This window comes from Ooceraea biroi, chromosome 2, assembly GCF_003672135.1.
Source record: "Ooceraea biroi isolate clonal line C1 chromosome 2, Obir_v5.4, whole genome shotgun sequence".
Classification (NCBI taxonomy): Eukaryota; Metazoa; Arthropoda; class Insecta; order Hymenoptera; family Formicidae; genus Ooceraea; species Ooceraea biroi.
This window is the reverse complement of record NC_039507.1, coordinates 10707256-10721223: the sequence shown is the minus strand read 5'-3', so window position 1 is coordinate 10721223 and position 13968 is coordinate 10707256. Positions and strand designations below refer to the sequence as shown.

At 37.1% G+C, this 13968-nt stretch overlaps 1 protein-coding gene across 4 annotated transcripts in view; it reads left to right on the top strand.

The window, feature by feature from the left end:
* The window catches only part of LOC105279170 (syntaxin-1A), a 53391-nt gene that overhangs the window by 32503 nt on the left and 6920 nt on the right, over positions 1-13968 (top strand). The window contains exons 4-10 of one of the 4 annotated variants that reach the window (XR_003407579.1): positions 2227-2301; positions 2477-2659; positions 3042-3115; positions 3230-3367; positions 5164-5274; positions 8745-9350; positions 10233-12120. Coding sequence is in view for 3 of the 4 variants with exons in the window: in XM_011338758.3 (XP_011337060.1) it covers positions 2227-2301; positions 2477-2659; positions 3042-3115; positions 3230-3367; positions 5164-5274; positions 8745-8828 (665 nt within the window). In the remaining variant the exon portion in view is untranslated. Of the gene's footprint in view, positions 1-2226; positions 2302-2476; positions 2660-3041; positions 3116-3229; positions 3368-5163; positions 5275-8744; positions 12442-13579; positions 13678-13968 lie in introns of those variants that run through there. The other 3 variants (XM_011338759.3, XM_011338760.3, XM_011338758.3) reach the window with 3 other exon arrangements.

The window sequence follows — 13968 nt, the reverse complement described above, 5'->3', positions numbered from 1 at the left end:
GCAGAAACGATGGAGGGAAAAAGCCGAGATAGGTCGCGGATTATCCTCTTCTCTGTATACGTCTAGAACCCACTAAACCAAACCTGTTAAAACAGACGTGAGAACATATCGCACGCGACGTGTATCGGTCTTGCCGATCAAGTTCTGTGATAATTATAAAATTAACTTATGCTTATTAAAGGTGGACATAAATTCATAGAAGTGGAAGTAACTGCGCGTTATTTTCAGTTTCTTGAGATTGAGTGAGTAATTAATTATATTAATTAATAATTTCTGGGAATCGTATCATTTTATATTTATATACATATATGTTTTTATACACGTTACATCAGATTTATGGATTCATGCTTTATGAAAATCGCTTATCAAGTTTCTAAAGAACTTAATGATGAGTCCAAATGATGAATCCTAAACATCTTAGTGCAACTAACGAATTGCATTGCTTGCTATCTTGGGCAATAAAATCCGAAAGCTTCTGCGAATAAAATCTCTCAAAGTTTGCGATAAAAAAAACTTGCTGACGAAGATGGAAAAGATTTTATATCCAAAGAGCTACGAGCCAATCTCAATTTATGGCATTGGAAAACACGCTAGAAAGATGCTTTTGTGGGAGTCATCACGTAAGGGGATGTTAAGCTACGTATCTTGGCCGCTCGAATTACAAACACAACTGATCACAGTTTGTGTATACAAGTACGCCTGTGTTGCACGGTATGGATTCGCACTGCACGTCCGATTAATTGTGGATGTTACCACTGCCAAACTTTATTATGTATCAAGAATGTTGAATCTCACGGTTCAAAGATTTTTTATGTTTAATGTAACAAAGAAAAATATTTAAAAAGAAGTAATGCGATATATAGTATTATTATTTAGATAAATTTTTCTTTATGATCTAAACTGATCATTTCTTGATACGTAATACGTAAAGATGTGTATTATTATATTAAAAAAAGGGTATTACATTGTTCCTCATACTCATTAAACGAACAATAAAGATGAGTGCATTTTGAAGAAATGTCTTATTACTCAGCATTTTCCACGTTCCGAGAGAAACACAGTATCGTTCCGGCGACGGACGCTAAATCTCACAGCAACTGGATTTCAGGCGCTTTGGGGGTATCTTGGCAGACTCGGTGGCTCAGGCACACTCGGGAAATATGTGGTGCGACACGTGGGTGGATATGGTGCAAACCTCACGTTCCGCCAGGGTACGTGAGGGATCTGTGTTTGAAAAATATTTGTGTTAAGAATATTAGAACTGCGACTATCGAGCGCACATTGCTTAAACATATTGTGATAATCTTTCACGAAAAATTATTTTACTTGATTTTTTTCCGTAAATCCTAATACATAGGCTTTTGATTCATATAAAAGTAGGATATTTTAGTATCTGTCTGTTGAAAGGGAGAGAGAAGTTTGTATTAAAAATGGAGGCTTATACTTGTGCGAGACGTAGGTGGCATGAGATGCGTAGGATACATTTAATACTCGTATATGTGGGAGGCGAAATACAGGAACTTGATATTATGAGGAGATAATGACCCTTTCTCTATACTAGCCTATAATTGGATTGAATTGAGGAGATCCGCGTGTCGGAAACAACTAGTACGCTAATTTGTCATGAAAACTAACAAGTCGAATATATGACAAGCTACATGTACGAGGGAAATACGAATTGCAAAGGCAGAAGGAAGGATCGGATTGTAAATTTATTGCGAAAAGCGCCAGATAGGAGCGACCAACACCATCTTGCGGAAACTCGAAAGTTTGCTCGCGTAGCAGTAGCAGTACGACAACGTTGTACGCGGTCTATTTCTCGATCAATATAATGTTGAACAATGTGCTCATATATCTTCGGGAATATACGACTTTCTCGCTAGTATCGGAGCATTGTTTCGAGTAAAATCATAAATCTGATTTTGATATTCCGGAGATTGTAAAAGAGTAATATATCCATAACATGGAGATTTTTCATTTTTATTTGATCTCGAATTACATTTACATGTAAACCTTACTTACTATATTTTCTATTGGTTACTGATTGTGAGAGTCAGTTGTTTGATAAAAAGGACGCTCAATCAGTGATGTCTGGAAATTTGCGAAACGACGCGACGTTCGCAATTTGCAACAGATTCTAAATATAGCTTCCATCTTCTCTTGGGCATTAAGAAATAACTGCGCATCGCACAAATCCATAACGCGTAAATAACTTTTGGGTTTCAGGGGTGAAACAAGAGTTGGAAGATCTGATGACCGATATCAAGAAAACGGCTAACAAAGTGAGGGCTAAATTAAAGGGTAAGTTTTCTTATTCGGACGTTTGATCATGTGTGACAAGTTGCTGCCACAAATATCGAAAATCTACGTTATTTTATTTTATTATATACATTATTATATGTATATTTTATTATATACATACATTATTATCTATGTTGTACATTGCGACATCCGGATTTGTTTCCCGCTGATTTAGTGATAGAGGAAAGCATCGAACGAGATGAGCACACGAACAAATCATCGGCGGATCTCAGGATACGCAAGACTCAGCAATCGACGTTGTCCAGGAAGTTCGTCGAGGTGATGACGGAGTACAATCGAACACAGACCGATTACAGGGAGCGGTGTAAGGGGAGAATACAACGACAGCTCGAAATCAGTGAGTATATATGTATGTCCCGATTGGTTGCATTCAGCCTGAATGTCTATTCGAGTAGAACACAGCCCTGCCCAATCTGTTATCGCATCGAGTCCGTTCCACTTTCGAAGCTTACGTGCTCATTAGCCTAATGCTTGTGTTTTTCTTTTCTCGGAAGAAGAATCAAGGAAAAAGATATAACATTCTGGAATATTAATATTTTTGTAACCACTACAACAATGAAATACAATGCAAACTTGATAAATAACGATTAAATGCAACAAGAAAATATCAGTTATAGAATATTGAGATATTGTAGAATGACAATAATGTTAGCGGTAATGTAAACTTGACAAACAATTGACTGCATCTGCTGATTCGCGATATAATTTTCTGCTTTTAGCGGGGAGAACGACAACTAATGAAGAGCTCGAAGAGATGCTGGAGCAGGGAAATCCAGCCGTTTTCACGCAAGGGGTACATTCTTAATGATCTTTCTCTCGCATATACTTGTGTGACTTCGAGGAGTGTTAATAACAATCACCTTTGCCACCTTTCCAGCTACTCAATTAATCTTACTACTTGTCGCAGATCATCATGGAAACGCAACAAGCAAAACAGACTCTCGCGGACATCGAGGCGCGTCACGCTGATATCATTAAACTCGAAAACTCCATCAGAGAACTCCACGACATGTTCATGGACATGGCCATGCTGGTGGAGAGTCAGGTAAAGCTCGACAACTTTATGCAAATTTATCAGTTTCAACAAACGATTTACATCAGCCTTCTTTTCCCGATATAAGTAAGAGTTTTCTCTCTATACGAAATATCAAAAAAGTATCATATAAACGTAATATTTCGTGTATCTTTTTCTTTTTTTCTGTATCTGTATTTTGATTATTTTAATATAACGTTTTTATTAAATTACGTGCAATATGTTCATGTATTGCTAATATAATATGATAAAGATATTCATTATAAATATCTTCATGTTACTACGTTAAATATTTATATGATTAAAGTATAACAATACTCTTAACAGCCATTAATCTTTTGCATTACTGCAAAAATTAAATTAATTTGCATCAAGTTACTGTTTTAGCAAACGTAAACATAATTTTCGACAGTTACAAATCAATTAATGAAGTTTTCAGTCTTATGATTTAACAATATATACGCGAGTGAATTGACACGTGCGTTTGACATTAGTAAGATAAGATTTAAAATACTCTCGAGGTAAATAATTTTTCGACAATGCCTTATTAATAAGAAATTATTTAATAAAATTTTTAATTTAAAAATACAATATCAGGAAATGACAAAAATGAGGGAAAATTCAATTTATCCGTTTAAAACGCTCGTTTCAATTCATTTGTGAAATACGAACTATCGATTTGATTAAAAATTGAAATCTATTTTATTGCGAGATATTTGGGTGGCATTGTTTCTTGTGATTGGCTGACGTAATCGACTGTCCAAATCATTACGCATTACTGATTTAATTTATATGACAATTTGGAGAATATTTCCGTTTTGGTTATTTTTTGTTATTTAACCGTGATTAATTATTTTTACGCGATGATAATCGGTTATCATCTATAATTAGGAGTGTAGTGTGCGCGACGCAGTGTAACATTCTTCTTTTCTGTTTAATATCCTTTTGTAAGCGTTTTAAAGTGCGCTCATTATCTGTTAATCAAATGCAAATCTCTTCAATGTTTTAAAATCTTAAGTTTGTCCGCGGAAGTTTATTATCTATTTTTGATTATTTATTAATTATTATTTATTAATTATATATTTATTAATTATTGCTTTTTCCTCATATATATGTTTTCAAACTTGTATCAATTTCCACAAAGAACTTAGGATTTTACTTCATTACGCTTTTTCCTTTTTGCATGATAGTAATTACTATAACTATAATAATAATAATAATAATAATAATAATAATAATAATAATAATAATGAGATGATGGTAATAACAACAGTAACAATATTATTATTATTAATCTTTTACATCATGATACGATTTATTCAAACAACTTTTTTTCACGCAGTGAGACAAATTAATTATCGTATTTTTACTTGACAAACTTTATATTGTCAACATTATGAATGGTTTACGTTGATTTTTGGTGATCATTCCTTTCCTCGTATATCAATGCCGAATTGAAGCATGACGATAAATATTGGCAAACAGTTCAACCTTCTGATTACCTCTTGTCGTTATGTTTATGGTCTTTTGAAACATCTTTTTAAATCAATTAGTGACTGCATGTATTTCCTTCGTGTTGATATATTTCATATATTTGCTAATGAAAAATATGCTAATGAAAAATTTCTAACTGATATGTAATCGATAAATTTCAATTAAAAAAGAACAAAAGCAATGATAATTCGCACTTTTGCCCGTGGTAATCAGACGGTTGATCACTGGCCTGCCTTATTCTTGAAAACTAACATTCTCTCTTCCTCCTGTGTTACGCTGTGTGGATTCGCGCCGCGCCTCCTACCGACATGTAGGGTGAGATGATAGATCGCATAGAGTACCACGTGGAACACGCGGTGGACTACGTGCAGACGGCCACGCAGGACACCAAAAAAGCACTCAAGTATCAAAGCAAAGCCCGACGGGTGAGTCCTCCCCAGATGTCACGCGCCGAAACCATTGGCATTTCGTTCGCGTCTAATTGGTCACTCTTTTTTTCCCTTCCGGTCGTTTCCACGTTCCCCTTCCCTTGATCCATTATCGTTGCCTTTTCAATCCAAACTTGATTTTCACCTTTACCTCGTCTCCTCTGAACCCGCTCTACTCGCTGTTTCATAATTACGCTTCTGTTGATGCGTATCTCGCTTTAATCTGTATTAATCTGTGTACATCCCACATTTACATCCAACAACTAACGGCGAAACTCTCGGGTTCCTTCCTGTTGATTTGTATGTCATTATATACCTTGCCGGTTATTGGTATCTGTATTGGCTCGCGATGCAATCGCGAAATAACGATATACATATATATACATACACACACACACACACACACACACACACACACACACACACGCGCGCGCGCATATATATATATATATTTTATATATACATACTGTCTGTGTGTGCGTGTTACTTACTCTCTCTCCTCTACACATATGCCTGTATACGGCTCTCTGTCCTCTGTCGATACATGGGTGTGCTAACTGTGTGCCTCTGTCCATCAACTGCTCTGTCTACTATTATTACTACTACTATTACTACTATTACTACTATTACTACTACTACTCATACTACTCATACTATTAACCTTGCGTATTAACCTTTATGCTGTCGATACTAATAAACGGATCGTGTGTATCCTGTGATTGTGTTGATTGATGTGAAACATACACGTGTACACGCGCGACGATGCTGGGTGTCTGGCATCCTCCTATACCGCTGGGGACTGCTTCTCTCTCTCGCCGATTATGTGTACATAAATGTAACTCTGAATGCATCCGTCCCCGAGATTGTCCCCTCGATGAGCGATCTGGTCCCATCTTGAAATCGTCCTTGGCTCATCCATTCTCATTCCATTGATCCGCGTTCCCGTTCTCTTCTCCCGTCCCACATGCGGTACGGCAGGGTGAGATGGTGGACTGCATTGAGTACTGCGTGAATCAGACCGGCGACCACGTGGGCCAGGCCCGGGGCGAGCTGATCAAAGCCGAAGAGTATCAAAGCAAAGCTCGTAAGGTAAAGAACATCAGACACCAAACAGTCGCGCGGTCGAGCTCGATCTAAAACTGCACGAATCTGCTTTCCGTATTAACGCGATCAAGGGACGTCGTCGCGACGAACGAAGCGAGTTTTAGGCGGCAAAGCAGATTTCACGAGTTTTGGATCAATCCGATCGATATGAACGCTGCTAGATCGCGATTATATTTACAAAAATCTTGTCGCAACGCGAGAAGATATGTTGTTTTTTTTTCTCTTCACCGTTGGCATCGCGAATTTTGAGTAGCATTGGAAGAATAATAATCTGGCTGGAATTTATCAAACAAGTGGTCTTTCTTTCCTTTTGACTCGGAAGATTTACCAATGCATCTCCGAAGCACGGTTGTGAGTAAGGAACCGCTTTGCTTGCTGGTGTTCATCAAAAGTGGCGACATCAATGAATGAATGAATGAACTGGGCAGGAGCAAAAAGGAATGAGTGACTATTCAATGCGGATTCGAGAAAGAGATCTATCTCAAGTTTTATCAAGCGCGAAGACTTTAAAACATTATCGCGAAGTAGTATTCTTCTTTTGCATTGTTATATCACCTTCTCTACTGCACCGCACAGACTTTGCGTAAAAATCTGACCTCTCTTGTATTGTGCATCTCCAAAGCATACATTTCTACTTGGATACGCTTCAATTGAAACTCCGTTTCACGAGGAAAGTACTCGATAAAAATAAACTTGTCAAATCGCCATTTAGAGATTTTATTATCTATTGAAGAAAAGTATTAATTATCGCGCGAATGTGTTATTGCATCGTATATACGGCGATAATTGAAGCAACGATTAAAATATCAATGAGAAAGCTTCTTTTCAAGTTTCAGTAGGTATAGAAGAGGCGATGCTTCGATATTAATTTTATAATTAAATACGCGAGCACACATACACGCATATAAGTGATTATCTAAATTATTCAAATTCCTTCTTGCTTCTGGAACATTTCCCTTCGTCTCTGGTACTACCTGCGATCAGGCTCCTCGCATCGAGTGGGATCCAATTCTTCTTTCTTGTCACTGATCTTTTTAAATCTTGTGTCTGCTATACAATGTCCTATTGCACTCGTGCTATTTACGTAAATGTTCTCTTATGTACGATTAAACAACATATCGCGATACAAGTCTATCGTAGGATCGTGGTAAAAGAGATGAAGCATAATCAGTGTTAAGTAGGCTCTAGATCTAGTATGATGATAGAAAAGTGTTGTAGATTTGCATAGAGATCGTGTAATGAAGTAGATAGCCGGCCAACGAGTCATTGTGGCCAGATAGAACATTTTGATGTTTATGGCTAATCGATTTGTGAACACACCCGCATTATTAGTGCTATGAGGAATGTGCTTGATTGTGTTTGACAGTGAATTCATTCCCTTCTAAAACTTGCCGCCCGTAAATTTATAACAATAATAATTGTTTTTATCATGATATAAGCGCTTTACAAATCTCGGGCAACTTGCTGAAACATTTGTTCAAATATTTGTTTCTTTCAACCCTAAAGAATGAAAAAAGAGAGAGAAAGAGAAAAAATGGCAAAACTCTATAATCGCCATTCTAAATTTCTCGAATCATTTTCATTTCGATATTTTGACTTTTTCACAATGCACCAACATTGATTAAATATGTACATAAGTACAACATTAGATAGACTTGATTGCGTTCTTTAGAATTACATATTAATACTTTCAAAATTGAACCAGCTTCGAAAGAAACGTTTAATTAGATTAATATCATTTGCCCCTGATTTCATACTTATTTTATTTTCTGTGATTAATTGCAAGTTTCTTTTTACATCAGCATTCGATTGTAACTTAAGATTTGTAGCTTAAGCTACAAATTGTTTTCAAATACTTAGCGAGTAGTGAATTGACTTGATAAAATATTTTTCATCAAGTGGAAATTGTAAGTAAAACCGAAGGATTAAGACGAAATTTTTTCTCTTTTTCTCTTCTTTTGATGAAAAATGCCTTATTTGCGTGCGGTAACTCAAGTCAGCACGAATGACCATGTACGTTTTCTTCTCGCACGCTTTGCCACCGCTTTTTTTTCCGCGACCTTCGAGTTTTGATTTCCGATCCACTGCACTCGTACGATTTGGATAATTTTTTTTATTTTTACTTTACCTATTTGCTATCGTCAAAAATATTTTCGTTTCCTCTTCCTCTTTTTACTTTCTCGAATTTTCGAGGACGTACACGTCACCTCCTCTCTCTTATGATTCTTATAAGGCACGCTGTGCAACGTTATTTGATACATTCTCACTCTTTTTTTCTCTCTTTATAATTCTTATGATTCTGTGTTAATGATGCGCGCACGCACGTGCCTTACACGTGGCCTTCTCTGCTTTTCTGTCCACAGAAAATGATCTTCATCATAATCTGCGTCCTAATATCGGCGGTCATACTAGTCGCCATAATAATAGGGTTCCTTCCGAGATCTTAAACGGCCAAGGGGGGTGTTTTGAGAAGAAAGGGAATAGGTCGGGGACGAACGAGAGATACGATTGAGAATTGTTAAGGAGAAGGCAGAAAGGGAAAAGAAAACGAGTGCGGCAGCGAATATGTCATAATAATAATAATAATAAATAATAATAATAGTAATAATAGTATGATAACGATAACAATAAAAGAATAATAATTGGAGAAACTTAATCGCGATCAGCTCGCGGAAAACGCGTGAAGTCGAATGTGCAGTGTGATCAGAAGTTTCGGGGCAGATGGACACGTGAATTGATCATGATGGCGAGTCGCCTGTGAGAGCTGTGAACGTATTCTAAAAGTCACACGTGTACTAAACCAAGGAAAAAGAGAAATGATGCAAATAATAAATAACGGGTGTCCCGCGTCGATCCCAATAACATATGTCTCTCCGTAATCTTACAAGATAATTCTCCGACTAATCTCTATAATGAACGACCACTAACGCAATAACTCGCACTCGTGACATCCGCATGTTTCGTTAACAGTAAGTACGTTTTGTCACACCGTGCTCGAACGTTCCTCCGAATCGCAAATGCCTCAAAACAGCCTTAAATATCGTTGTAAATAGTGACCTCATTGCGGCAATCTCGATTTTGGCTCCCGTCCTATCGGTTTTATTTGCGCCATCGATAATATCTGCTCCTCCGTGTTTGTGATTAATCTCAGAAGAAAACTAGGCACTAGGAGCAACCCAGTTTCTGGAGGAAATTCGAGATCGGTTGTATCGTCGGAAGTTGTTCATCACACACCGATCAACGTACATTCATCATCTTTCATCTATCTCGTAACAAAGTTACGAATTGTTTGTTCCGCACTTCGAGATTTATGAAATCGCTCGGTCAAGAATAATTTATTTAATAGCAGTTTAACAGCGATCTAGATCTTTTATCGCACGAGGTTTAGATATTTTTCTGGAATAAATGTTGAAAGAGTAAAACTTGAGAAGCAACGAAGACGAAACCGCATCTCGTAAAACTTTCGCCAAGAAAGATCGATCTCAATTTAGTCAAAGAATGCATAAGTCAAAGGAAGATGTGTGTGGGCGGGATACCCTTGCGTGAGACACAGCATTATTTAGTCGTCTAGTTAAAAGCAATAAAAAAAGACATGTGAAAGATAGCAGAATGTATTGATCTAATATCAATATAGAGAAGGAGCAAACTGCTGTTAGCTGGATAAACGCGAGCTTGTAGAGCTTGTATCTAGTTGAAATATTCAACGATACTTAAACGCTCGAAGTCGGAACTGTCATTCCATCTCGAACTATCATTCAGAACTCGCGATTTCAGTTTCATCGCAGAACGGTTGTTTCTTTTTTATTTATGTTTTTTTTTATAAGCGATCACAGAATTATTTTATTTTACAGAAATTGTTCCTGATAGCGATCTGCGTGGCGATAGCAGTCATCATTCTGATTATCATTCTGGCAGTTAGTTTACATTAGTTTAAACACGCGTGCGAGCGCGTGCGGCAACGTGAGGAAAAAGAAATATACTTTCGCAAGTTTCACGACAAGAAGAGAGATAGAACAAATCGAGACGAGATACTTTCGTATCTCGTCATCCCTCACGTTCGTTCCTTTGTCTGTAGGGACGGTAGGCCAGGGACGCGACGAAGATTAACGTGAATCGCATCAGTTTCGAATCTTTCTCAAAGGACTCGAACAATGCGATACACGTGGATTCCAATTCTTGAGATATATCGTCAATGTTTCAGATATCTCGTTACATTTATTTATTATTAATTCTTAATAAATTTTACGCGGTTTCACATTTATTTATTGTGTCATTTAATAACAATGTCGATTGCAATCTTACTTGCAGAATGTCGTCTGCATCGTTACAGCCGTAGATAATCGATCGCACATTGATCGCATATGACGGTAATTAAAATCTATTCTGCGGATGTCGTAACTTGCCGGAAATCGTCTCGTAGACATCGTAATGTTGGTAGAAGTCAGGAACGGTGATGACATGAACGCTTAGTCTTGGTTACACACAAAGCCGCGAAACGATCGCTATGTCAACGGAGATTCGAACGGAGCATCAATAGAGTTTCATTGCGTTCCGATACACTGAAAAATGTGTGCTATTGCGATATCGATTTCCATTTCATCTTTTTTTTAAATATTTATGTTACTGAGAGAGAAGAGAGAATATAATAATTCATGTAAAATTACTTTGGAATTATTTTTAAAACTTATAAAAAGTACTGAAAGTCAAGCATTAATTTGTTTTGGAAATATTATTGCACACCGAGTGAACACTAAATCTTGAAAACGAAAATAAGAAATCCCAAGAGAGGTGGTCTTATCTTGGGATTCGGTGTTTCCTTTGTGGTGAATGGATCGATACGCCGTCGTCGACAGCTTTTCCTTGTATTCGAGCGCGCTTTTACACTGCCTTTTGTTATTTTATCCATATTATTTTTATCGCTTTACCGTTCCTGAGAAAGTTCGAGGCGAACTGGGATGAAGACCGCGACTGCACAATCGAATATCACGCGCGACGTACGGCATCAAAGACGTGTATCTCTTCCGAAATCACTGTCAATCAAAGTTCGTAGCCGATTTAACGAAAAAGTTCTCGGTTTTTTCATATGGAGAGTAGTGACAACAAAATAAGCGAAATTATCTACGGCTCTATTCCTTTATCTATCATTATTTTTCTATTATTATGGCGATATTTAAGTCTTGCATCGTTTCAAAAACTTTTGCTTGAAATTTTTTAAATGTCAAAAGTAATAATCAATGAAATGGTCAATTTTTCTTATGTCTTGAAAACCGATCTTTACATTTTCTATCGTGTTTGTTGTCGCAACAAACTCGCCGGATACTGTGAAATCAGCAATACTCTACAAAGAAGAGAGTCTGGTGGAATCGGCGACATAAGAGAGCGCACGAAAGCGCTTTCGGATTTACCCCAGAATCGTGCGTTTGTTCCTTCGCGAAATGTGATAGAGAAGATGCCATCTCCTCGTGCCGAGTGCTCTAGTCTTTTCGTAGGCTGGTGCGAGAATTTCTCTCTGCCGAAACGTTAATCCGCGTGACGACGATGACGATGATAACGACGACGTGTTTGATGAGACGCACGCACGTTTCAACGAACAAAAATCGATCGCCCGAACTCTAATAATCATCGTCGTCGCATTGCAGACCGCACAAAATGCAACGCGCGCATTATATCTGTAAATAATTGCAATTTGTATAGAGAAGATAATAATAACTACTACTAATAATAATAACGAGGTAACGAGAAAGAAAGAGTAATGATATTCGTCATTAATGCCGATAGCGTAGGAATTTTCGTCTCTTTGGATGTAAAATAGATAAGTCTTAGATAAGAGATCGTCGACACTGCTCTTTTTTTCGTGGACAGTTACTTGCCACCTCGTAAGAAAAAAAAAGAGAAAAGAGAGAAAAAAAATAGAAAAATCAATCAATTGTTCGGTATCAATAATAAATAAAGAGCGTGAGCAAAATGAGATGTAACACTAGTTGAATGACGCTGATTATTCAGTTCAGTAGTGCGAGAAACAGAGATCACCTCTGTCAACGCATGATAGTGATGATAGAATCACAAAGATAATAGAAGAATATAATAGAATCCTCGCGGCGCGCCACATTTTGTACAAGAGTGCCGTAATGGCAGAGTGTTCATCGGATCAACTCGTAGTAGGCACCAGATATAAAATTGGCTTCGTGAAGTACGTTTGCCGTGAGAAAAGATGGAAAGGAACAGGGGATGAGCGAATTAGGGATGCACCGAATTGGGAATGCACCGTTGGAGCGAGGAGGAGAAGAGAACTCTTAGAGAAGCGGACAGCCAATGGCGGGGATGAATGAAGGTCTGTATCATCGCTTTTCCCGACTGTTGCCAATTTCTTTTCGATCACTTTCGATCCGTATCTTATCTCGTCTCTTATTAGAAACAACGCAAGTATTACGAGATTTCAATTATTGATACATCGCGAAATGCCTGTACACTCCAAAGACAGATTGATATATATATATATATATATATATATATATATAATATAATATAATATAATATAATATAATATAATGTTTCTCTCTTCGTATCCCTCAACGAGTGTTTCCTGCTGCTCCTAAATTCTGTCAAGAAGTAGCTTGACAAATCTCTTCTAACGAAAAGTTTGTTGAAAAGGTTGCACGATGTTTTCTTTATAATAAAATCTTTTTTAAGGTTTTTTCGAGATCCAACGATGCAGGTGTATGAAAAATATTACTCACAATCGTAAAACTCGATTTGTACAAATTTCTCAATTTTTTGTCAGGGGTAAAAGTTGATTAAAGGATACTTTTAAATACAATATCAGATGTGTATCTAAATTACACTCTAACGTGCGTAATTTTTTACGCAGGCTGTTGCATCGTGTGTCGCCCATACCGACAACGAGCAAGACCCAATTTCTTTCAGGTGCTCCACGACATGATAGATCGATAAGTAAACAATTGTAATCATGTAATAGTAATGGACAGAGGTATCGAGCGCACGAACAATGTTGAGATTGAATTTAAAGAGGAGAGGTAGAAAGGGAGAATGAAAGAATAAGAGGGATAGATAAGGATAGAGAGTTTAAGGAAGAGTGTCGAGAGAGAGAGAGAGAGAGAGAGAGAGAGAAAGAGAGAGAGCGAAATTTTGTAATCAATTATTTTAAATTTTTACCGATTTGTGTTAATGCCGAGTGCAGAAGAAGATCATGATCATGATTTGCCTTGCTGTATTGGGCGTTGTTGTTGCCACCACCATCGGTGGATACTTTGGACTGTGAACGCCAAAGCCAGGCAGGTACGTGTTACATTTGATTTTTTATCGAAAATATCAAAAATGAACCGAGTAACAGTTTCGTTGACATTGCACCATGTCTAACGTGATTGCTGTATAATTGTAATTTATTTTATATTCGTTGATCAATCATATTTATAAGTAAGAATATAAACATTGTGTCAAACATCAAAGAGATAGAATATAAAGAGTTGCATACAATATAATACATATATCTAATTTAATTGTTTGCTACTATGAGAAGATAATGTTACATACAGCGTCTTGAGAATGCATGAACTCGATGAATTAGAG